The following is a 24,936-nucleotide window of genomic DNA, read 5'->3' as shown; positions in this document are numbered from 1 at the left end:
AAAGTGGTTTCTCTGAAGAATTAAAAAAGAACTATTCCATACATGATCTTTTATAGCTTAAATGTCTTCAGTGTCAATGTACAAATGTGTGTGTGTGTGTGTGTGTGTGTGTGTGTGTGTGTGTGTGTGTGTGTGTGTGTGTGTGTGTGTGTGTGTTTTTACAAATAGTGGAACTAGAGGGATTATTAGCACCTAGTAGTGTTAGGGTTGGAGGACATGGTACTATGGACGGGGTTGGAGTATAAACTCTCAAACACTATGACCGATGCTAATGATTAGTTTGGACACCTTGCAGGGTGTGAAGGGAGAGAGAGGGTTTCCTGGCCCAGTCGGGGAAAAAGGTGATGAGGTGAGTTTAAAGGATAATAGTGACTAAATAGACTTGGAGAATATTATTGTGATTAAAATAGTGAGTTAAGTTTAACCTAATGTTATGACTATACCCAGGGTCCTTCTGGTGTGCCAGGACTCCCAGGTGCAACAGGTCGAACTGGAAATCCTGTAAGTATCTGCATGAGTATCTTTTTATCAAAGATGTTTCAATATATTTGTTCACTTCTGACTGATTATCACAGAAAACTGTCTTTAAATTTTTTTTTAATACTCTTGTAACCTGTTGCGGAAGCTGCAGAGAGCTTTCCTGATATTCATTGTGTAATGTGGGATAGACAGCATCCTTTAATACAAAAAGATAGATTTTTTCACGAATTATTCATTTACCTTAATAATTTGTTAATAGTAAAAGTTTGACTTGTTGAATACAGGAAAAGTTATACTGAATATAAATATTGCTTCCAAGTTCTAATGGGTCTTTTGGTGGCCCTGACATTAAGAATGTAATATGTAATAAAGAATTCTATAGAGAGAAAAAAAAAGATAACATGGGGAACACTTACACGTTTAATTAATCAGTAGCCTTCTGCCAGGTCTCTCTCCTTGTTTTTGCAGTTTTTGACATGTTCATAACTTTTGAGCTCTTGCTCTGCAGTAAAATAAATGTATTTATGGAAATAAATAACATATTACATTTGGTTGGATATTCCTTGTAAGAACTAGTCAAGTTATCAGTGCTCTGACATCACCAAACTGTTGTGTTCTTGTGTTCTGCTTATAGCTTCTTCAGTTGTTTCTTTTTATTTCTTTTTTATTATTATTATTTTCTTCTTAACAGCTCTTACAATGTTTCTGTTCTCAACTTATATTTAGAGTCTGGTTGGTAGAATGTCAATGGCATCTTTCTTTCTTTTTTAGGAGATTCCAAACTGTTAAATTCGCTGAATCAATTCTTGTGCAATGGCTCTGGTTGATTTTGCCTTTTTTCTCAGATTCAGAATGGCTTGCTTTTCTTGCCAGAGAGTGACAGCTTTGCAGTCTTTACAGGCATAATTCATAGTTTAATCTAAGAGTAAAACATTTAGACACCTGGACAAAAAGAAACAGCTGTTAGTGGTGTTACAGTATCACTTTAAATGTCAGGAAATGAAGGCTAGAATTAATGTTGTAATATTTTGTAATTTATTTAATTTTTATCTGAAACTCCAGTCGCTGGAGCAACAGATTTTGACATTGCTGTTGGAAATTCTTGTGAAGGGGACTGTTTGTGGACATGTTTTATTCGAATACAATCAGTCAGTCTTAATTAATTAATTTAAATGCTACTTATAAATATTGTACAGATATTTTTAACTGTCATTTTCTTTAAAATTAGTCTTTTTTCTGGAAGATCGGATATTACTTAAACAATTATATTTCATAATGTAATATGTTTGTTCAGGGACCCACTGGCAGACCTGGAATTTCAGGACCAGCAGGACCCAAGGGGGAACAGGTAAGCAGGTCATGTTGTCTAGAATCTATTAAAATATAAAATATATTATTGCATGGTATGAGCAACAACCCTAATGTGGCCTATATCATTGCTCCCAGAATGGCCACTTGAGTGGACTACTTCCACATGGGCGCACCAACCAACTGAGTGTGCTGCCATTAGTGCCTTTACTATTTATTGCATATTACAATATATATTATCTTGAGACTATACACAAGGGCTCCGATAGACCACTGCAGGGGACACAGGCTGACTCTCAGCTCCTCTGCTTCTGGCAAGGAAGTAGTACTTAGTTTGACTATGCTTTTGAGTTCCTAACCCTGGTGCTCAAAAGATGCTCATGGTCACTTATCAACAGGGTTTCAAAACTGAGTTTATTACTCAAGAGCCAGTTTAATCACTTGAGTTTCAAGACCCTGAGTCCCTGAGACCCTGAGAGCAAAGTAGGATGCAGCAGCACTTTGGGTCTACAAACAAAATGCAGGTTATGTGAAGTCTACACCAAATGGGAAAGGTTTATCACAACACTGATGAACATATTTATTACTGCAAATTTTGATTGAACATTGGAAAGCAAAGTTAATGACAAAGCAGCACTAAACTGGCGGAACAGCTATGAGACCTTGGGCTGCTATGTGAATCAGAGCCTAGGACCACAGTATGCCACTGGCTAAAATAAAGAGGTCCAAAAACTGCAAAGCAGCAGCGGTGTGATTAGCAAGTGAGTGAACTATTGTTTAACCCTAGCCATCTGTGTCTTCTATACATTTTACTTTTAAATTTTGCTCCATCAACTATTGTTGAATATGTATATTTGTTGCTGACTGTTATTTGCATGTGTTTTGTAGGGCAGCAAGGGTCCACCAGGCAGACCTGGACTTCCTGGACCTCCTGTAAGTTTAATAACCAAGAGTTGAGTGACTGAGAAGCTCCTGGATTCAGTTAAGGAATAATAACAATTGTCATTATTATTATTATTATTATTAATTATTAATAATAGTGAATGATAAAATATATTTCATTAATAATAGTAACATTGACTTTGCTAAGGAGTGTTATGTAGTAACTGGTCCAGTGTCATAAATATACTTTGAAAAGTACCCTGAAGGACACACATGGTACAGATTATTTTGGAATTTTTGCATCTTTAAACCTCAGCAATTTTGGTAAACAGCTATTTGGTAGCGAACAAGATTTTTTGATGTCATACCCAATTGTCTTAAGTCTGAAGCAAAAACAAAGAACTGGCCTTGCCAGTTTTATACTGCCAATAGTAACCAACTTCTAAGTAGTAATATCCCACAGAGTCATATTTCTTATTAAAAAAGTACAATAAACGTTGTAACATATATAAAGCCTATTGTTTTTCTATTTATCTGGAAGATACTTTTCCTTCTTTGAAATTTTTTGAAATATTTAGAAAATATCATTTAAGAAATAAATGCTTAAAATGAGTAACATTATTTAGCAAAAACAGAGATTAGCCATTTAATAGCATTTAATTTATTTGTTATTTACACAAATTTATTAAGAGTCAAAGGAGTAAAGACTCATTGTCATTAAAAACAGCTTTACAGAAATCTGGATATAGAGTTAAATTTATATTTCTAATGGTCAAGCCAGTGGCTAAAAATTGAGATGACAATGTATTCAAACAAGTTTTTTTTTTTTTTTTATATAATTATATAAAACGTTTTATTTGTATTTTTTGTGTGTTTGTCAGTTCATAGATGGTCTGTTCATCAGTTACATTTGTAATTTTGGTTAAATAATTGTAATGTATTTCTAGGGTGTCCCCTATACAGATGGGAATGGAATGAGCAGTTTGTACAAGCTGCAGGTCTGTTCTTTAATTCTTTGGTTTGAAGATAGTAACAGAATCGTTTGTGTGAAAAGCATATTTTTTTCAAGTGATTTCCCTTAAAGTTGCAATGACAATTCAGGACTGTGTACATAGAAATATAGAGTATTGCTTTTTTTATTCATTTAAAAAATAATTTTTAAATATGTTCATATATAAGGTACATATTGGTACATAGAAATAAGTACAAGATATTGCTAGGTGATAAAGTTTGCTTAACAGTTTTGAAGATATAAAACTTTCTTTGGTTGGTAATCCCAACACCCTGTTACCCTCTTTTCTGGGGGTCTATTTTTCTGTCTTCTGCACACAACATCGGTTTTTGGCTACCCTAAATTGCCCCTATGTGTAAATAAGTGTGCAAAGTTTGTGAGCATGGTATGTTCATCCAGATTACTTTCCCATGTCGTTCCTTTTACCTCTGGATCTATTGCAACTTTGACCTATAGTATCTCACAAAAGTAAGTACACCCCTCACATTTCAGCAACCATTTTTGTATTTCTTCTGAAGGGACAATACTATAGAAATTAAACTTTTTATAGTAGTCAATGTGCAGTTTGTATAGCAGTACATATTTACTGTCCTCTAAAAATAACTAATAATAATTATATATTAATATTAATAATATAATAATTAATGTCTAAATAACTGGCAACAAAAGTGAGTACATCTTAAGTGAACATGTCAAAACTGTGTCCAAAGTGTGAATATTTTGTGTGAGCACCATTGTTATGTAGCACTGCCTTAATCCTCCTGGGTATGGAATTCACCAAAGCTGCACAGGTTGTTGTTGGGATCCTCTTCCACTCCTCCATAATGACATCACAGAGCTGCTGGATGTTAGACACATGGTGCTTCTCCACCTTCTACTTGAGGAGCCCACAGGTGCTCAATAGGGTTCAGGTATGGAGACATTCTTTGCCACTCAATCACCTTTAGCAAGGCAGTTGTCGTTATTGGCGGTGTGTCTGGGGTCGTTATTATGATAGATAACTGCTGTTTAGCCCCGTTTCTAAAGTGAGGGCATTATGTTCTTCTTTAGAATATCACAATACATGTTGGAATCCATGTTCCCCTTTATTGAACCGCAGCTCTCCAGTACCAGCAGCACTCATGCAGCCCCAGACCATGATGCTACCACCACTGTAGGCAAGGCACAATTTTCTTGGTCCTCCACACCAGGGAATCACCACACATGCTGGACACCATCTAAATCAAACAAGTTTATCTTTGTCTCATCAGACAACAGGACATGGATGCAGTAATTCATGCTCTTGGACAGGTCGTCTTCAGCAAACTTTTTTGCTGGCTTTCTTGTGAGCAGCTTCAGAAGAGGCTTCCTTCTAGGACGATGGTCATGCAAACCGACTTGTTGCAGTGTGAGGCGTATGGTCCACTTCTACAACCTCTAAAGCAATGCTGAAGCATTCATGCGTCTGTTTTTTGAAGCAGCTTCTGCACCTGATGCACCCTTGCTCTCTATGACCCCAGCCACTGTTCTCTAACTCAGGTCCAAGATGTTACTGATCTTCTTATAACCTCAGCATCTTTGTGGAGAGCAACAATGCTAATTAACAAATCCCCAGAGTTCTTCACCTGAGGTAACATGTTTAACATCCAGTGGTCAGTATGAGAGAATTAAACTCAAAGCACCAAATCTTCACTGCTCTTGTGTATCTACAAGATACACAAATTTATATGGGCCTGTCAACAGGCAAAAACATAAACAGGATGAACAGGGCATGTGGTTTTGTGTGGTTACACACATGGATTGCAGCTGTAATCACTTGTTGCCAGCTAGTTTGACAATAATGACTGTATGTTAAGTTATTTTCACAGTTTTATTTCTATAGTATTGTCCCTTGAGAAGAAATACTAAAAAGGTTGCTGGAAAGTGTGGGGTGTACTCACGTTTGTGAGATACTGTAGAAAAAGCAGCTGTAACATGGATTTAAAATCAATTATTTGATAGAAAGTCAAACATTTTAACATAACCTGCAGTATAGCAAGTTATTATTCTTTGCTTTGTTTGTACAGGGTGGAGGACAACCAGGACCACCAGGACCACCGGTATAAACTACAACACTAAATTCAATTTAATAAGTACCTGTCTTCAGTTTTATGTTTTTGTTTATCAGAACCTGAATAACAATTTCCCCAACGTCTATTGTAAATACAAACAAATAACCTCAGGTGACAACAAATAAATGACTAATGAAGTGTTCTATATTAGTCAGTTATTAAGTGTTAACTACCACTCTAAAACCTTTAGCAGTTTGGTTTGATTTGGAGCACTCGAATATCTGTCTATAGCATGACATGAAAAAAAGAATTCAGTTAGTCTAGGGAGTGTTATAAAGCCATTTCCAAACTATGCAGAATTCTCAAACAAAATTCAGAATTTAGAATTCACAAATAAAAATCTTTAAAGATAGTTGCCAATCATTCAATTTTGGATTTTACAGCAAAATTCAGTTCAACGTTTTATTTGAGTGTTTATTTTCAGAAATATAAAGAAAATTGCTATGTTATGCATCCTACAGGCCTCTGTAAGCACATTAAAGAATTATATTCCTACTTTTAAAGGTTAAAAGTTATGAAATTATTATAAAATAGAGACTGCTAAAAATAACAGCTAAGCAATAAATATATAGACACCTGACCAATCACATCAATACAGTGATGTGCAAAAATGTGTTTGCCCCTTCCCGATTTTTTATTTTTTTGCATGTTTGTCACACTTTAATGTTTCAAATCATCAAACTAATTTAAATATTAGTAAAAGATAACACAAGTGAACACAACATGCAGTTTTTAAATTAAGGTTTTTATTATTGAGGGAAAACAAAATTCAAAACTACATGGACCTGTGTGAAATAGTGTTTGCCCCCTAAACCTTATAACTGGTTGGGGCACTCTTAGCAGCAACAACTGCAATCAAGTGTTTGTGATAACTTGCAATGAGTCTGTTACTGCACTGTGGATGAATTTTGCTCCACTCATCTATGCAGAATTGTTGGTATTCAGCCACATTGGAGGGTTTTCGAGCATGAACTGCCTTTTTAAGGTCATGCTACAGCATCTCAATAGGATTCAGGTCAGGACTTCAAAGCCACTCCAAAGTCTTCATTTTGTTTTTCTTCAGCCATTCAGAGGTGAACTTGCTGGTGTGTTTTGGATCATTGTCTTGCTGCAGAACCCAAGTTTGCTTCAGCTTGAGGTCAGATGGCCGGACATTCTCCTTCAGGATTTTTTGGTAAACAGCAGAATTCATCAGTCTGCCAGGTCCTGAAGCAGAAGAATAGCTCCAGACCATCACACTACCACCACCATATTTTACTGTTGGTTTTCTGAAATGCGGTGTTATTTTTTACGCCAGATGTAATTGGACACACAACTTTGAAAAAGTTCAACTTTTGTCTTGTGAGTCCACAGAGTATTTTCCCAAAAGTCTTGGGGATCATCAAGATGTTTTCTGGCAAAACTGAGACGAGCCTTTATGTTCTTTTTCTCAGCAGCGGTTTTGGTCTTGGATCTCTGCCATGCAGACCATTTTTGCCTAGTTTCTTTCTTATGGTGGAGTCATGAACACTGACCTTAACTGAGGCAAGTGAGGCTGCAGTTCTTTGGATGTTGTTGTCGGGTCTTTTGTGACCTCTTGAATGAGTTGTCACTGTGTGCTATTGGGGTGATTTTGGTCGGCCGGCCACTCCTGGGAAGATTCTCCACTGTTTCATGTTCTTGCCATGTGTGAATATAGGCAGTAATCAGGCCTGGGTGTGGCTGGAGAAATTGAACTCGGGTGTGATAAACCACAGTTTTAACAGGGGGCCAAACACTTATTCACACAGGGATATGTAGTTTTGGATTTGTTTTTCCCTCAATAATAAAAACCTTATTTTACAAACTGCATGTTGTGTTCACTTGTGTTATCCTTTACTAATATTAAAATTTAATTATCTGTAAGTGTGACAAACATGCAAAAAGAAATAAAAGAAAAAGAAATAAAAATAAACTACTGTATTTTTGTATTTTAATAAAAAACATGAACATACATTAATTGGCATGTTTGATAGCAACAGTCACGCATTAAATCTGACATATGCAACCAGTTAACAGATCAAATATTCACATACATAATCCCTGTGATCTCCCAGATGAAGGTTAGTTTTAAAGTAACCACCAGCTTAATGTTTAACTGTTTTGCGAATGAATCAGAATTGTATCCTAATTTAGTTACTTGGTGTTTGGTAACGAAGGGCTACTTTACATCAGCAACACCGACTCAATAACAAGTCATTCATGAGAAGACGACTGACGGCAACTGAATTCATAGCAACTAGTTTCTAACTAATGAATTATTTGTTTATTAATCATAAATTTGTCAGACAGTCGATCATGTAATGGTGTGCAAAAATCATGATCCTACTAAACAACTACTTTAATTAGGTACAATATTCGGCAATCAAATATGTGTTTATCAATCATCGGACACCTCTTTGAAAGCTGGCACATTTCTTACCTTCACCACCTTCATCCATATGGATTTTTATGATGTCATCATGCAGACTTCTTAAAAATCTTTTTACAGTATTTGAAACTACATAAATAGAAAAAGTATTTTGATACCATTTGAACCCTATCAAATACAAATTGCAAAATCATAGTTTATATTTGAAATATGTATTTGAAATACATGCATCATAAATACTGCCCATCCCTGATTTTGGGCATGTAATGTACATTATGTGGATATTATTATTTGTTGACACAAAGAAATCTATGCATTTAAATAGGCTTTCTTAAGAACTAACACATTTTACAATTTCTCTTTTTTTCAGGGGCCCAAAGGGGATGAGGGAAAAGTCGTAAGTTGATAATGTTTTTATGTCATTGTGTGTAGAGTGATACATACTCTATTGTTTTAGTTTTGATTAGTGCCCATAAAATCTCATACTAGTGTCCTCCACAAAAATGTAATGCAGATCGAGGCCCGAATTTATGTCCTGAATTACTCCTTCATTTTGCTCTCCTGGGGAAGTCGCATATGTAAAGTGCTTATTCAGTAATATTATGACGTTCTTTGGAATGATCTGTCATATTCAGATGGAAATCTCAAATTCTGACTGGTGGTAACGAGGAGGCTTGTGGATTGGAATCATTATGCAGTTTATTGGTAGGAAAACACAGAGCAAGCAAAACAAACACATAATCTAAAAGCAGAGTAGGCTAAACAGGCACAAGGTACAAACACCGCTGAAGCAGTCCACAGGGCAAGAGGCTGCAGACACAGACCTAGCCGTGAAAACACAACAAAGAACATGCAAAAGAGAATAACAATACTTCGCATAGTGGTTAGAGTGAGCATGGCTTATCTGTGCTAAAAGCAGGAAGTGACCTATAAGCCTGAAGTGTTTAATACTCTAGGGATGGTTCGCTCTGGTGGGGTGGAGGAGACTTGGTTTCACTTCCATGTTATCCTTTCACAAAGACATACAGTATTGATGCACACATATACTGTACATGTTTCGCCAGACCATTGTGAGAAATATTTTTTTCATTTAGCACTCTTTATTCAGGGTGAACCTGGACCAATGGGATTGCCAGGCTTTGAAGGACTGCCTGGAGCTAAAGTAAGTTTACCTAAAGTCAGTGGTCCTTTTGTTGTTTGTGTGTGTGTTACATAAGAATTGGGCAAAACCCTTAAATATGTCTGCCGAAGCATTTTTAAATATGTATGATGTATTACAATCTGCCACCAGTGAGTGAGTGGAGAGCGGAGCCAAACGGAACTAGCGGTAAGAAACATGTGCAGCTGATGAGGCTCATCAGTGCGCTCTGCTTCTTACCGCTAGTTCCATCCAGCTCCGCCCTCCACTCGCTCACCACTGGCATATACATATTTTAAGCCAGATTTATTGATACTACAGTTCAGATAGTAATTACATTTACATTTATAGCATTTAGCAGATGCCCTTTTCCAGAGGTGATTTACAGTTAAAATTTGTATATAACTGAGCAGTTGAGGATTAATGATCATGTCCAATGACCCAGCAGTTACAGCTTGGTGTTGCTAGGATTTACACTCATGAGCTTTCAATCAGACGTCTGACATCCTAACCTCTTTTACAATCGTATACAGAGTAGAGTGATAAAGAGAAGAGGCAGTGAGGTAGAAAACCAATGTTGGCAAGAAACTGGTCGAGTATTATACACCGATCAGGCATCATTAAGACATTATAACACTATGACTGGTAAAGTAAATTACTGATTATCTCTTCATAATGGCACCTGTTAGTTGGTGGGATATATCAGTCGGCAAGTGAACATTTTGTCCTCAAAGTTGAGTTAGAAGCAGGACAAATTGTTTATGTGATAAAAATCTTTTACTCTTAGCCCAAAACAAAATCATGCAAATAAGGCCACAGCATACAAAGCCCATTGCAATGTATTTTCTATGAATAATTCTGAGAGGTGCAGATGTTCCTGCTAAGGTTGAGAGATCGTTTTATACAACTGAAACAGTATAGATTGTTAAGTAAGAAACTGCCAAGATTAACAGCTAAATCCAGGTTATTGCTAATCGTTTCTTCCAGAATCAAAACTTGTGTGCTGACCTCCAAACCGTGTGCAGTGCAGGCAGGAAACATGGGTGAAAAATGTACAAAGCAGACAGTGTGTCAAGATGAACTCAAATGGTTGCCATTAGAGTCTTTTTAGAGCCTTTTAGCTTAGTATGTGAGCTAGTTAATGTGGATTATGCAAGGCCCTTGATTTTGTCATATTTGGTTTATTCAAATGTATTTATTATTCAAAATTTTACTCTTCCATTTTGAAGGAAAAGAACAACCTAGCATAACCAAATTAACGTTTCTCTGAAATGTTTTTCAAGACATCGTTTGCATGTGCATGGGGCATATTTAGTTGTTGATCTTCGAACAGATCAATCTTCATTATTTGAATGGTGAAGAATGACACTTTTTTTCAATTGAAATTTTATTACAGTTTAGATGTTTAACCACATCGCTAGCATATAAAGACAGTAACGCTGCATAACTTCACACAACATCTGACTTAGATTTTATTGTTCTAGGGAGACCCTGGCATGCCTGGTACACCTGGACTCCCAGGCCCTATTGTATGTATTTATCCTTCTTTGAACTTTTACAGTTGAACAATAGTCCATGCAACCAGAATGTATCCATAACATCTCTTTTCCTGTTTATTTTTTATATGTGCATTTATTAAGAATGACATTTTTAGAGTTTGGTTATTGTTCTAGCTGGCATTAATTATTTAGAACAATTTTGTTGTGAGTGTATAAAGTACAAGTACAACAAAACATTAGTGACGTGAAACCTGAGGCAGGGCACAAAGTAACCCGAATAATGTTTCTGTCAGTATTTTGATAACCCCATAGAATTGTTAGAAATGTTTTAACAAATATAATATTGCCACATATGCTGCATTGGCTGCCTTTTTTATTTGTAACAGTCAAAAAACATTCCACACCACACAGCAACACTTGCACTGAATTGATTTTATGTTGTGTCATCTGTTAAGTAAAAAAAACGCTTTCACGTTATGTTTTTTTCTGTTCCTGTCATGTGTAGGTCATGGGGTTTCTCGCCCTTAGGACCTACTTAAATCACTCAGCAAATCCAAAACCCTGACCCTAACCCTAACCCTAACCCTGTGTGTAAAACTGGTGTGGTTATAAAATGGGAGGGGAGAAGGGCCAGAGCCATAACACCACATATAAATGAGTATGTTTATAGTATATAGCATCATAGAAATGACTATAACTCCCATATCCAGGAGTGTCATTTTATTTATACTTTCATTGTCATATTTGAGTAATTATTGGGACAGTAAAAAATGGTTCCCTGGTGGTCTAGTGGTTAGGATGCAGCGCTCTCACCGCTGCGGCCCGGGTTCGATCCCCGGTCAGGGAACCAACCCCAGCCATTAGGGTTTTGCACAAGCCAGTGCACTCTTAGGTCCAGTCCCAAGCCCGGATAAATGGGGAGGGTTGCGTTAGGAAGGTCATCCAGTGTAAAAACATGTGCATCAAACATGCAGATCATGAATACAGATGATCCGCTGTGGCGACCCCTAATGGGAGAAGCTGAAAGAAAGTTTTTTATTGGGACAGTAAGAAACCATATAGAGCATTTCATCATATAGATATTAGCAGTGGGGGACTGTGCATTTGGTACCTGGGCCTTCAGTGAGGACTTACCCGAGCTAATCCATCTCTTAATACCAACACTATCACGTCGCAATTATAGAAACCATCAATTCTATACAAAAACGCAATATAACGCATGGCATTACAACAAGAGAGACATTTCACATATGGAGGGTGAATACCATTTTACTAATGCAAGAAACCCAGTTAAGACCTTAAACCTCTACAGTACAACTGCAACTGTGCACCAACATCATCTGGAGCAGTTCAGAATCAATATTTGTCTAATAACTAATCCAACCTACTTACCAGAGATGCAGACTCATAATTTGCACCATTCCTCAAAGGCTGAACTCCAGTGGTACCGCTCGTATTCACTGGTCTGGAAGTGGTGAACAAACCCTTTTCCGGGCTGAGACAAGCTAGCTAGCTTCGGGGTTAGCTGACATCCTTACAATGTGTAGCTTTTCTTGAAAATAAATTTTTAATAATGTCCGAGACCAAAAATCAATTTCTCTTTCTCCGTCAGCCATTGTGGGCATAAAAGAGTCTAGCTCAGATGTATTAATGTGTGCAGAGCTACAGATGTGTTTTGCCAGTCGAACTTGGCTGTAACAGTTTCCCTCTGACCAACCAATCAGAAGATGGAAAAATGCTGATGCTACTCTGACTCTAGATGGCCATGAAAGGCGAATTTTAAATCTGATTGGTTAAAGAAATAAACCCATTGCTAATATAGTCTAATGCACATTGGCCAGCACTACTAATTCTGAAGGCCCTGGGCAGATTAGATTAACATGGCAGCACATAAAGGCTGAAATCTGATTGGACAAAAAATTCAACATCCGCATACACGTACTGGAAGCAATGCAGCCAAGAGAAACGCTACGAAATGAAAAGAATAAACTGTTGGGAATAAATGTATACAATTCCATTAAACAAATATTAGGTTGTATTTGTATGAATAAGGTTGTATGAATTTGGGTTGTAAATGTAGGTCAGTGCTTCTGAAAGTGTTTAGGCCAGCAGAGAAGGCTTTGTTGGCCCCGATGGCCCACCACTGGATATTAGGGATATGTATCTCCATAACTGAAGCCGATGCGATTTACATTAAAGATGAAGCCGCTACAGATGCGATATGATTAACCCGTATTATGATGCAGCGCGATCTGATTTCGATTTGATTCAACACAATGCGATTCAATGAAATACGATGCAAAGAAAATAAATATGATGCTTTGCGATTCAATATATTACAGATAGTTCACTTTTATTTATTTGGTTTAGATAGACAACATTAATTATTTATTAAAAATAATAAATATAGGCCTTTGCAGTGGGGAAAAAAATTGAAATAAAACCAGAGTTTTTTTCCTGTTGTGTCTCCAGGAAGATGCAGCTCTACCTCTGCCATGTTAATCTCTATTCTGTGTGATCAGGACACACCTCGGTCTTCGTAGTGTTGTGATACGTCATGTTCATGTAGCAGCAGTGGTGCTGAGAGAACATGCTCGAGAAACAGTATGAAAAAGAGAAAAAGTATAGCGCATCTACTAATAATTATAAATAAATCGTTTTTTACAGATGCACATAAGTTTAAAATTATGCATCGTGATACAAATGCCAACCTGTATCTGATGCACACTTTATTAAATCGATGCATCACATCGTTAACTTTTATGCTGATGAAGTGATGGGAATTGGTGAATCTTACCATCCCTAATAGATTTAAATGCAATCAGGTTACATGTCTCACAACCTCACCCCTGAATAAAGCACTGATGTTGGTAAAGTGCATAGGGGAGATTAACATATTTAGTTTTACATGTCATTCTTTGATGGTATTTCACTGACAAATGAGAGAGAATCAAACTCACCAACAATCTCTTCTCTATCCTGTTTGCACTTCTCTGTTTTGCTCTGTTTAATGCACAAACAAGGTGAACAGCAAGCTGATCATCAGAGTCTCTGACTCTTTAACTAGTTGGTTTTCCAAGCAGTTTTTCTCTCTCTTTTTTCCTTCCTGGTTGGCAGGGAAAACCCGGGGCTCGTGGTGAGGCAGGAATCCCAGGAGAGCCAGTAAGATTAATTTTTAGCTCATTGACAGCTGTACAACAGCTTGTCTAATCAGTTATAAGATGGAATAAGGCTAGATTCTGTTTTTAATTCTTCTTCGATTATTTCTTTCAGGGAGCGCGAGGGCCTGTGGGAGAGACCGGTTTCCCAGGACCTGAAGGACCTCCAGGTGTACCTGTAAGAGATTTACAGTCTTTTACAAACTCAGAGACTTGATGCACCTGTTTCAGTCATAAATCAATCGATTAAATACTTTTTTTTGGTCAATTACACTATATAAAGCTGTGATTTAGCAAACATAGTCCTGGAAAAAATGTGTTAAAGAACCAACTAGTTAAAAATACACAGGACTACATGAATTGCATGTGACTAGGTAGTCAACAAGTGGGTACAACAACATTTATTTTCTTTCACACACAGCACACAGAAACATCTTTCTAATCAAGTGACCAAAACCTGTGGGAAGTAACACAAAACTTATGATGCCTTTTTATTTTTTTAAAGCTGAAATGAAAGACAATGTAAATACATTCGTTAAATAATTCAACAAAACATTTTAAAGAAACAATGTACAGAACATCACAGAAAGATATACAAGAAAAAAAATATATATACAAAAGAAATTGGTTTAAAAATGATATAAATAATTGCAGAAAGGCCACACTGACATCGATGCACCGAAAAACAATCAAAAATTGATTTACAGAATTTAATTAGAACAAAATATACCTTTGCAAAATCTCAAAGGACATTGTTGAATATTTCAATTCCTGCTGCCAAGATGCTTCTGTGTAGGTCATAGATCATGGAAAGTTAAAGTGGATTCTGTCACTGGGGGGGTTGGATTTATTCAGGCATGTTAAAAATATTTATTAAAAGCTTCTTTTCTACTTATTATGAGAAAACCAGTAGTTTTATGTGAAATCAGCCTCATTTAACCAAAAGTGCATGATCCTCATTTCATAACACCTCTGCAAAGATTCAACTGTGTGATTGGTAGTGAATCAGGCTCCTCCTATTAAAGCATTGAATCTTCAAGTATTCAGGGTCACCACTAATAATCAGTTACAAATCAGAAAGAAATGTGCAAAAAATCTAGGGTTAGGGTGTAAAACAAGTGGAATAATGTTTAGAGGTCAGGTTTTTTTTTAATTGTATTAATTGGCATCTGCCAATTGTGCTGCAGATTAGGCCGATTATTAGGCAGACACATCAGACTCACCAAAATAAACCTCCACTACCAGCAGGTGGCAGTAGTGTGTATTCGGCATATAAATAGAGAAATTGGAAGAGTTAAAACTGTGAATATATAAAGCAAGTAGCGTTTATACCTGCTGCGATCAGTACTAACGGATCCGTGTAGCTTTTTTCAATCATGTCTGCTATGTTACAAAGACAAGCACAAAAATGACAACACAAGCGTGCTACTTTTTTTTGCGTGTTCCAGTGTTTTCTCGTGCGATACTTCAACCAGCTTTGGTTTAGGCTACACTGATTGGAGAGGTTTGTGTTGTTTAAGCAATTGTCTGTATCACATCTTATTAATTAAGTGTCAGATTTTATGAGATAAAGGGAAAAAAATTAAAATTCGCCATCATATATCAGCTGCCCTGATTTCTATATATTTTCCAAATATAATAACCCATATCGGTTGTCCTCTAAAGCTGTACATTGGACTGCAAGTTTTTGTGTCAGTTCAGTCTCAGGGGATTGTGGAGTCTGGCCATGAGGACCTGGATGCTTTAGATAGCAGGAGGGTGAACAGTTAGTGTGGATTTGTGGATGTTATGTGTGTAAATGTCTGTGATAGAGGGACCCTGATTTCAGTCGTTTTCACTATGCACTTTAATGGTTATAATCTGATGGTCTGACCAGGCAGTGATCGGCAGACTCTCTGTAGAATGTGGTAAAGATGGGGATTGGATGTCTTCTGAGAAAGTAGAAATGCTGCTGGTTTTCTTAGCCTTGACGCTGGTGTTGATAGACCAAAGAATTTGATGTTATTGACAATCTCCTTAAAAGAGCTTTAAATATTCAGTAGAGAGCGGTTGCTCTATTGTCTCCTGAAGTCCACAACCATTTCTTTTGTTCGAGTTCAGATTAAAGCTGTTGTTAGCACCAGTCCGTTAGCTGCTGTGTCTCATCTCTATGTGCTGGCTTGTCAATTCTGCAGATAAGAGGACCACAGTTGTATCTTTAACCAACTTAATTCAAGCTGTTTTGCTTTAGAGTGACCAGTGTTTATGGGTTAAATCTTAGCATTTTGCCATTTTAGCAGTCCTAGCAATGTACATTTAAACACTATGATAAATAAACTGGTCTGCATCTAACAGTCACAAGTTCTACCAGCAATGAGTAGTAACTAGAAACTAGCACAGAATTCTTGCACCATTCTATTTATGTAAACACAAAAGCTAATTCCACTCAGAGCCACAGAGTTAATAATATGATAAATGATCCTTTGTAAGTATGGCAGTAAGACGTCCAGAATTTCATTTAAACCAGTACATAACATTGATATGATTATGAGTTATGATTTCGATGATTTCATTGCATGCATTTTTTTTTTTTGTTGTTGTTTCTGCAGGGTCGACCTGGAAAAGATGGAATTCCTGGACATGGGGTAAGATTGAACTAGTTGAACTAGTAAATCTATGTAATCTAGCAGCTCATTTGTTGAACAGTATGCAGTTTTTTAACCAATGAGCAAAGAGGCAGATGCAAGTGCAGAATATCTTTAATAAAAACAACAACCTAGGACTGGGAATGAACAGAAAACCTACAATTACAAAGGTCTAGCTAAAGTTAGGCACGGCACGGGAGGGAAAACTAGAACATTAAGACAAAGTCTGTTCACAGTGCTATTAGTAACCAAGTCTGAAAAAACAGGCCAGGCATTAATGCTCCAACAAACAAGAGGGAAAAAACTAAAATGAATAATAAAAAAACGACTAACAGTGAAATACTGAAATAATGAGTTTGAAATCAGAGAGGGAATTGGGGCAGACAACAAAGGTTGTTGTGCAACAGAACGTGTGTACTACGGTGGTCTGGAGGGGAATTGTCAATGGAGGAAAATTGTGAACTTGACATACAGTGAAAACCTTTGAGACGAAAAGGTAGTAAGGGGAGTGTCATTCATTTTTAAGTAAATGTGTCATCCTGGTCAAAGTTATAGTGAATCCAGAGCTTACTCCAACACTGCATGACAAAATACACCGCACACACACACACTCGTTAACTTGTTCACATCACCTAATAAGTATTTTTTTCAAAATAACAATTTCCAATTTAAAAAAAAAAATGTATATACACACACACACACACACACGCACACACACACACACATGCACACACACACGCGCACACACACATGCACACACATGCACAAACACACACACACACACACACACACACACACTCACTCACTGGTATATTCCACCGATACTTTGTTAATGTCACCCCACATGTCTAACCACATTTTTGTGCATTGTCCAAATGTCTGAGACCACAATGAGGGTTAGAGAACTTTAAAATCAGGGCCCATTCCTGCAGAAGTATAAATTCAGGGACCCAGCCATGCAGTCTGCATTTACAAAGATCTGTGAAAAAAATTTCATTCTGAAGAACTCAGTAAATCCAATGACTACATGCTAATGCTATGACTACTTAAAGTCACAGAGTGGAGTCACTGGCTGCTGAGACATATGGTGCATAAAAGTCACCAAATCAGCTGTTTTTACAGCTGAAGAGACCTCCACTGAACTTCCACTGCCATTAATATCAACACGAAATCTTTAAAGTGGGAGCTTCAAGAAAGGCAGTTCTATGGCCAAGCAACTGCATGAAAGCCTTAAAACACCAAGTACGATGCGAAACATCTTAATTGTGCCAACTGTATTCAAGTTTTTTAAAGGGATAATAATGGTCTGGGTTTATTTTTTTAAGGGTTGGGTTAGGTCCTTTACTTCTTAGTGCTTCAGCATAACATGACAACTTGTGCTTCCAAGTTTGTGAGAACAGTTTATTGAAGGCACTTTTCTATTCCAGCATGACTGTGCCCCGGAGCACAAAACAAGATCCAAAAAAACATCGTTGGATGGGCTTGGCATGATAGAATTTGCCTGGTCAGGCCTTCTTGCCCAGCATACAAATTGACACACAAAATGCTGTACTAGACAGTTGTAAAAAACCTTTCCACTGAACATTGTATATGGTGCGATTGTAAGGTGTCCAAATATTTTTGTCCATGTATAAAGAGTTTGGTTCAGCCTCTGTCTTACTACTAAATAGGGTACCTAAAAGTTTTACCAATATCCACTTTTACTCTGAATAGTGGCATCTCTTTAACTGACTATTTGTCTTTCATGTCTTTCTTCTTTCAGGGACCAGCTGGCACTCCTGGTGATAGAGGATCCAAAGGAGAGCGGGTAGATCTTATTTTCGGTGTTATTTGAATGTCTTGTTTACAGGACATAATATGTTCATAATAAACATTGAAAATTAAAAAATGTCTCTGCCCTACATAGATTAGACAGCTTTTATAAGCAATCCCTTAAGCCTGTATTTTGTATGGCTGTCTGATAATTGTTCTAATCTCCCAATTGTATATTAACTCAAGGATTTACAGAATATATTTAATTACCTCAGAATAACACTCAAAATAAATCAGAAAATTATTCCAAAATCAACACAATAAGTAAATTGTCATTTGCCGATGATTAAATGTTTCAGGGTGATCCTGGAATCCCTGGTGAGAGAGGTGTGCAAGGGGAGAGGGGACGACATGGAGAAAGAGGGCCTTCTGGACCCCAAGGCCTGCCTGGTGAAAAGGGACATCCTGGTTCACCTGGTCCCGTAGGATCACTGCTGGTATCTGTCTGTCTGTCTGTCTGTCTGTCCGTCCATCTATCTACATACATACATACATACATACATACATACATACATACATACATACATACAGTAATCCCCCGGAAAACCTTTCGCCCCCGGTCTCGCACGGATAGCACGATTAATTTAGTTTGTTTGTTGAAATAATGAAATGTATTAATAAAAATATAATTATTTATTATAAAACAAAGTAAAAGATTAATACAGTACAGAAAGTAAAGAATGCGGTGATGATTTAAAAAAAAACATTTTTGGGGTGGCCTTCGTTTATTGCGTTTTTTCGTTTAGCGCAGGCGGTTGTGGAACGAAACCACCACAATAAATAGGGGACTACTGTGTACATATATACTGTAAAGAACACCTGTTTATTCATGCAACTATTTAATCAGCCAATCGGTGGTAGTTGTGCAATGCAACTATGGGCCAGCAGTTTCCAGCAATGTTCAAATCAACTATCAGAATGGAGAGAAATATGAGCTCAGAAATTTTGTTGTGGTCTCTACAGAAAAACATTCAGTGAGCTGCAGTTCTGCTGGCATGATCTAAAAGAAAGTCTACAGTAACTCATTTAACCTTCTGAGAAAAGCTGCTCAGCATAGTTGTGACAGCAGTTTTCCTCAAGGCTGCTGCTGTATCAGTGATGTGTACAATGTTTACAGAAAACACTAGACTACATTAACACATCACACCCTCACTCTATCTGTACACACTGTAAAATTTTCTACATTATATACTGTATACAGTGCATCAGAAGAGTATTCACAACACTTCACTTTTTCCACATTTTGTTGTTACAGCATCATTTCAAAAGGAATGAAATTCAGAATTTTCACAAATTCTACAAACAATACCCCATAATGACAACATAAAAAAGTTTGTTAAAATCTTTGTAAATTCATTAAAAATAAAAAAATCAGATGTACATAAGTATTAACAACAGTTGTCATGAAAGTCAAAATTGAGCTCAGGTGCATTCTGTTTCCACTGATCATCCCTGAGATGTTTCTACAACATGATTGGAGTCCACCTGTACTGTACAACTGGAAAGTTCAGTTGATTAAACATGATTTGAAAAAGCACACACCTGTCGATATGTGGTTCCACAGTTACCAGAGCATATCAGAGCACAAACCAAGCCATGAAGTCCAAGGTATTGTTTGTAGACCTCTGAGACAGGATTGTGTCGAGGCACAGATCTGGGGAAGGGAACAAACAAATGTCTGCAGCATTGAAGGTCCCAATAAGCCTAATCTGTAAATGGAAGTAATTTGAGCCTTTGGGGAAGAAGGGCCTTATTCAGGAAGGTGACCAAGAACCCATTGGTCACTCTGAAAGAGCTCCAGCATTTTTTTGTGGAGAAAGAAGAACCTTCCAGAAGAACAATCATCTCTGCACCAATCAGGTCTGTGTGGTAAAGTGGCAAGAGGGTAGCCACTCCTCAGTAAAAGACACATGACTGCCTGCCTGGAGTTTGCCAAAAGGCACTTGAAGGACTTCCAGACCACCAGAAAAAAATAGTTTTTTACATCCATAGTCCAGACATCTCTGAGATCTGAAAATGGCTGTGTACCGACATTCCCTATTAAACCTGATGGAGCTTGAGAGGTTCTGCAAAAATGATTGGGAAAAATTGCCCAAAAATATGTACTCAAAAAGGTGCTTTAACAAAGCATTGAGCAAAGGCTGTGATTATGTACGTGATTTTTTATATTTGTTTCTATTTTCTTTTTGTTTTTTTTGTGTAAGATCCATCTATCCATCTATCCGTCTGTCTGTCTGTCTGTCTGTCTGTCTGTCTGTCTGTCTGTCTGTCTGTCGAACTATCTATCGAACTGACTAAGCAACTATAAATCCACATAGTATCCATCTGTATACAATAAAAAAATCTCTGGGGTGACCTGAAGTGTCTTGTCTGCAGTAGAGGATCTTACAGTTTGGATCATCTAGAATGTTTTTCAAGAAAGAGTGGGAAAATTTAACAAAATTAAGATGTACCACATTGACTCTAACCCAATGGCTAGTATATGTCTATCAAAACATGTTCCTGAAAAAGTGAGACAAAATCTTTTTTATTCTGATGATACTGCCATACTTGGCTCCACTTTGGATCACTTGACCGTTCTTGCTCTCTGAGGACATTACTCTGCCCACTTGCTTGGTGATGTATGTTACTAACCCTTTATGTAAATTTATGGGAGAGATAGTCACTCCTCCTTATTGTCTTTTGCCCAACCCCACCCCAGATAAGACTTTTAGAGGGAGGCGTATGTCAGGATTATAAACATAAACTACATTACCTTCATTATCCCTGCATGTTACATGACTGAGCACATACTCACACCTGTTCTATAGGCACCCTTACTTATCAAATTTACAGGGTGGGTGAAAAGTAACTAGGCAATATTTAATGGCTATAGGTTGGTGCACCACCCCATTTTGCTCTTACTGTGCGTGAGTGGTTAGACCAGCATTTTCCAGGACATTGATTAGGATGACGCAGACCTCATAAATGGCCTCCAAGAAGTCCAGATCTCACTCAGTGTGATTTTTTCCCTGTGGGACTATGCAAAGGAGGAGGAGTACAGACCAAAACCTCACACACTGGAGGACTTGGAGGCACAGATTCAGGAGGTTCTCAGCAATATCCCAAATGATTTCCTTCAGAAAACTGTGCATTCCAATCAATGTGAAGCTTGTATATCAGTACACATTTACTGTCCTCTAAAAATAACAACATACAGCCATTATTGTCTAAAGAACTGGCAACAAAAGTGAGTACACCCTAAGTGAACATGTCCAAAGTGTGAACATTTTGTGTGAGCACCATTGTTATGAAGCACTGCCATACAACTTCTGGGCATGGAATTCACCACAGCTGCACAGGTTGTTGCTGGGATCCTCTTCCACTCCATAATGCTGGAGCTGCTGAATGTTAGACACATGGCATCTCTCCACCATCCACTTGAGGATGCCCCACAGGTGCTCATTACTTTTCAGGTCTGGAGACATCAACTTCACATCACCTTCACCGTTAGCTTCCTCAGCAAGTAGTTGTCATCTTGGCAGTGTTTTTGGGGTCGTTATCATGTTGGAAAACTGCCGTTCTGTTTCTGAAATGAGGGCATTATGTTCTGCTTCAGAATGTCACATGTTGGAATCCATGTTTCCATCAATGAACCGCAGCTCCCCAGTACCAGCAGCACTCATGCAGCCCCAGTCCATGATGCTACCATCACCATGCTTGACTGAGGCTTAGTCTCCTCAGATCACAGGACATGGTTCCAGTAATTCATGCTCTTGGGCTGGTCGTCTTCAGGAAACTGTTTGCGGGCTGCTTTACTGTGAGCAGCTTCAGAAGATTCTTCCTTCTGGGACGATGCTCATGTGGCGTACGGTCTGAATACTGACGAGTGGACCTTCCGCTTCTGCATCCTCTAAAGAACTGCTGCAGCACTCATGAATCTGTTTTTTTGAAGCGGTTTCTGCACCTGACAAACAGCATGAGGACTCAACTTCTCTGTTCAGCCCTTGCGAGTCCTGTTCTGAGTAGAACCCATCTTGGAAAACCTCTGGCCACTGTACTGTAACTCAGTATCAGGATGTCACTGATCTTCTTATAGCCAGAAGTAGTACAGAGCAACAATTCTAATTCTCATATCCTCAGAGAGTCTTTGCCTTGAGGTACCATGTTGAACATCCAGTGGTCAGTATGAGAGAATTGTCCTCAAAGCACCAAATTTGAACTGCTTTAATACAAGATATAAAAATTTGTATGATTCTGTCAAGCAGACAAAAACATGAACATGATGAAGAGGACGTGTGGCTTTGCAAATAAAAAATACATGACGTACAGCTGTTATCACTGAGGGTGTACTCACTTTTGTTGCCAGTTATTTGTACTATAATGGCTGTATGTTGAGTTGTTTTCAGAGGACAGTAAATCTTTACTGATATAAAAGCTGCACATTGACTACTCTGAAATATATATAAGTTTCAATTCTATAGTATTGTCCCTTTAGAAAAAATAATAAAATGGTTGATGAAATGTACTCACTTTTGTGAGATACTGTACTTTTCACCCACACTGTATTAAACTTTACACACTCTGCTTGTGCTTCCCTGTTTTTCTCTAATTTGTTCTTCATTGATTTGTGGTGTTTGTTTTTGTTATTTTCACTAATATTATAATATAATAATCTGCTTCTTTTTCCCCACAGAACGATTACAATACCATGAAGGAAATCAAAATGTTGATCCAAAATGAAGTATTGCGTGTGTTTGAAGGTATATCTGTCACATAGAAGAAATCTTTATAGAGATTATTAACAATGGTTGTTTAGCTTGCTATTTTATAAATTGTGTAAATTGGAAGTCCCAGAGTGTTTAAAGTAATAAGAGAAATGTGTTTCATTATTGCACACTTCTTGTTTTAGTACTGCCTGGTATAGTTGTTTTGATCCCTAAAGTTTGCTATTTTTTTGTTAATGTTTTTAGCAAGGTTATCCAGTTACACCCTGCAAGAACAACTGCCAGCAGCGATATTGGCTGCACATGGCCGTCAAGGCCCTCCAGGGCCCCCTGGGAACGATGGGTCTCCAGGTCCCCCTGGAGAGCAAGGACCTCCAGGCCCTCAAGGTAGAAAAAAAAACAAATACCTAATAATAAATAAAGCTGTCTGCTTTCCTGTTAGCTTAAACATTACGCCATGTGCATATGTAGTTTCATACATACAGAAAAAATATTGCAGAACCTTCACTTATAGTGAAGGTTAAGCATAGTAGATGTAGTATTTTAAATTCATAATTATTACATTATTAACAAAAATGAGATCTAAAATATTTTAAAAAATCAAGTGTCCTTGTAGGCCTATTAAGCGACATCTTTGCAATGTTGTATTGGATTGTTTTCTGCTAGACTGCAGAAGACATTGTGTGTATTGAGATTTAAACAGGAAAGCACTCACCAATAAGTATATATACAACCACAGGGAACCATTATATGAGGCTGAAGGTACAGTGCTTTACTGCCAATGGAATGCCATTTTTCTTACTGAATGCATTTTAGAATGCACCGAGCATAAGCATAAGCATGTAAATGTGTGACTCACATAGATTCTAAAGATTATAGAAACACTTCCGGCAGACGTGAGGTATTTGCTCTCTGGACCTTTATGAGACTGCATTATGCAATATTATTATCTATGGTGATGCTCTGTTGGAACAGACCTCTTCTCGGAAATTGCTTGTAATTATGAGGAGAATCAACACTTCATAGTTATTTGTGTTGCACTTATTAATATGTGTGAGTGTAGCCATCTGCATGTTCTCACAGAACTTATTTTGAGATATTGTGTAGTTAGTTTATTGTGTTTTTTTGTTTGTGGACTTGCTTGATCTGTATACTGCTGTGTGCTTTGCTTCGCATTTCCAGCAAAAACTTTATCATGCATAGAAGTCAGATATTTATCAAATCTTCTTTAAAAAGATTTCTTATTACATTTGCAAGACACCAAATACTCAACAATAATTAAGAGATATTTTAAATTTTTAATCGACAAAATATGAATCACTAAACATATCCCCATCTTATTCCTTCATCAGATTAATTAATTTAAAAGATTAGTAATTAACTCATTTATTTTGTTGTAACATGGGATTATGGCAACCATTAAAGTCTATGATCCTTATAATAACACATGCAAAAATGTAGTTACATTTTATATTTATATATATTTTATATTAGAGTACATCATCTTGTCTTTGTGTTAAGGCTATCGAGGACAGAAAGGAGAGAGGGGTCAAATAGGCCTGGGAATCCTAGGTGCACCCGGCCCTGCAGGCCCACCAGGTATGCACTTCTCTATCAGAACTATAAGAGATGAAGTGAGACAGATTAGGTGTAATTATATTTTTTTTCCTCTCCAACATCTAAAAAATGGGTCTGGGTTGGTCCTTATTTCAAATGCACACTTTACAGGCTCAAAACTAGCCTGGATTTCCGAGGATTTTACCAAACAGGGGATTTTACCAAACAGGATTTTACCAAACAGCCAAGTGTAACTCTTAATACACTACCTTCACCATGCT

At 37.4% G+C, this 24,936-nt stretch overlaps 1 protein-coding gene and 1 non-coding gene across 4 annotated transcripts in view; both read left to right on the top strand.

Moving 5' to 3' along the window:
- Positions 1 to 24,936, top strand: part of LOC124381484 (collagen alpha-1(XIX) chain) — a 118,810-nt gene that overhangs the window by 92,124 nt on the left and 1,750 nt on the right. For all 3 annotated transcript variants that reach the window (XM_046843184.1, XM_046843186.1, XM_046843185.1), the window contains exons 38-54: positions 296 to 349; positions 448 to 501; positions 1,775 to 1,828; positions 2,677 to 2,721; positions 3,618 to 3,668; positions 5,728 to 5,760; positions 8,532 to 8,558; positions 9,270 to 9,323; positions 10,784 to 10,828; positions 13,916 to 13,960; positions 14,072 to 14,134; positions 16,545 to 16,580; positions 18,343 to 18,387; positions 18,692 to 18,829; positions 23,068 to 23,134; positions 23,345 to 23,485; positions 24,620 to 24,697. In XM_046843184.1, the coding sequence (XP_046699140.1) occupies positions 296 to 349; positions 448 to 501; positions 1,775 to 1,828; positions 2,677 to 2,721; positions 3,618 to 3,668; positions 5,728 to 5,760; positions 8,532 to 8,558; positions 9,270 to 9,323; positions 10,784 to 10,828; positions 13,916 to 13,960; positions 14,072 to 14,134; positions 16,545 to 16,580; positions 18,343 to 18,387; positions 18,692 to 18,829; positions 23,068 to 23,134; positions 23,345 to 23,485; positions 24,620 to 24,697 (1,030 nt within the window). The remainder of the gene's footprint in view (positions 1 to 295; positions 350 to 447; positions 502 to 1,774; positions 1,829 to 2,676; positions 2,722 to 3,617; positions 3,669 to 5,727; positions 5,761 to 8,531; positions 8,559 to 9,269; positions 9,324 to 10,783; positions 10,829 to 13,915; positions 13,961 to 14,071; positions 14,135 to 16,544; positions 16,581 to 18,342; positions 18,388 to 18,691; positions 18,830 to 23,067; positions 23,135 to 23,344; positions 23,486 to 24,619; positions 24,698 to 24,936) is intronic.
- Positions 11,574 to 11,645, top strand: trnae-cuc. The gene has a single exon. It is a non-coding gene; the product is annotated as a tRNA-Glu (tRNA).

This window comes from Silurus meridionalis, chromosome 28 (assembly GCF_014805685.1).
Source record: "Silurus meridionalis isolate SWU-2019-XX chromosome 28, ASM1480568v1, whole genome shotgun sequence".
Classification (NCBI taxonomy): Eukaryota; Metazoa; Chordata; class Actinopteri; order Siluriformes; family Siluridae; genus Silurus; species Silurus meridionalis.
This window is presented reverse-complemented; position numbering and strand designations above follow the sequence as displayed.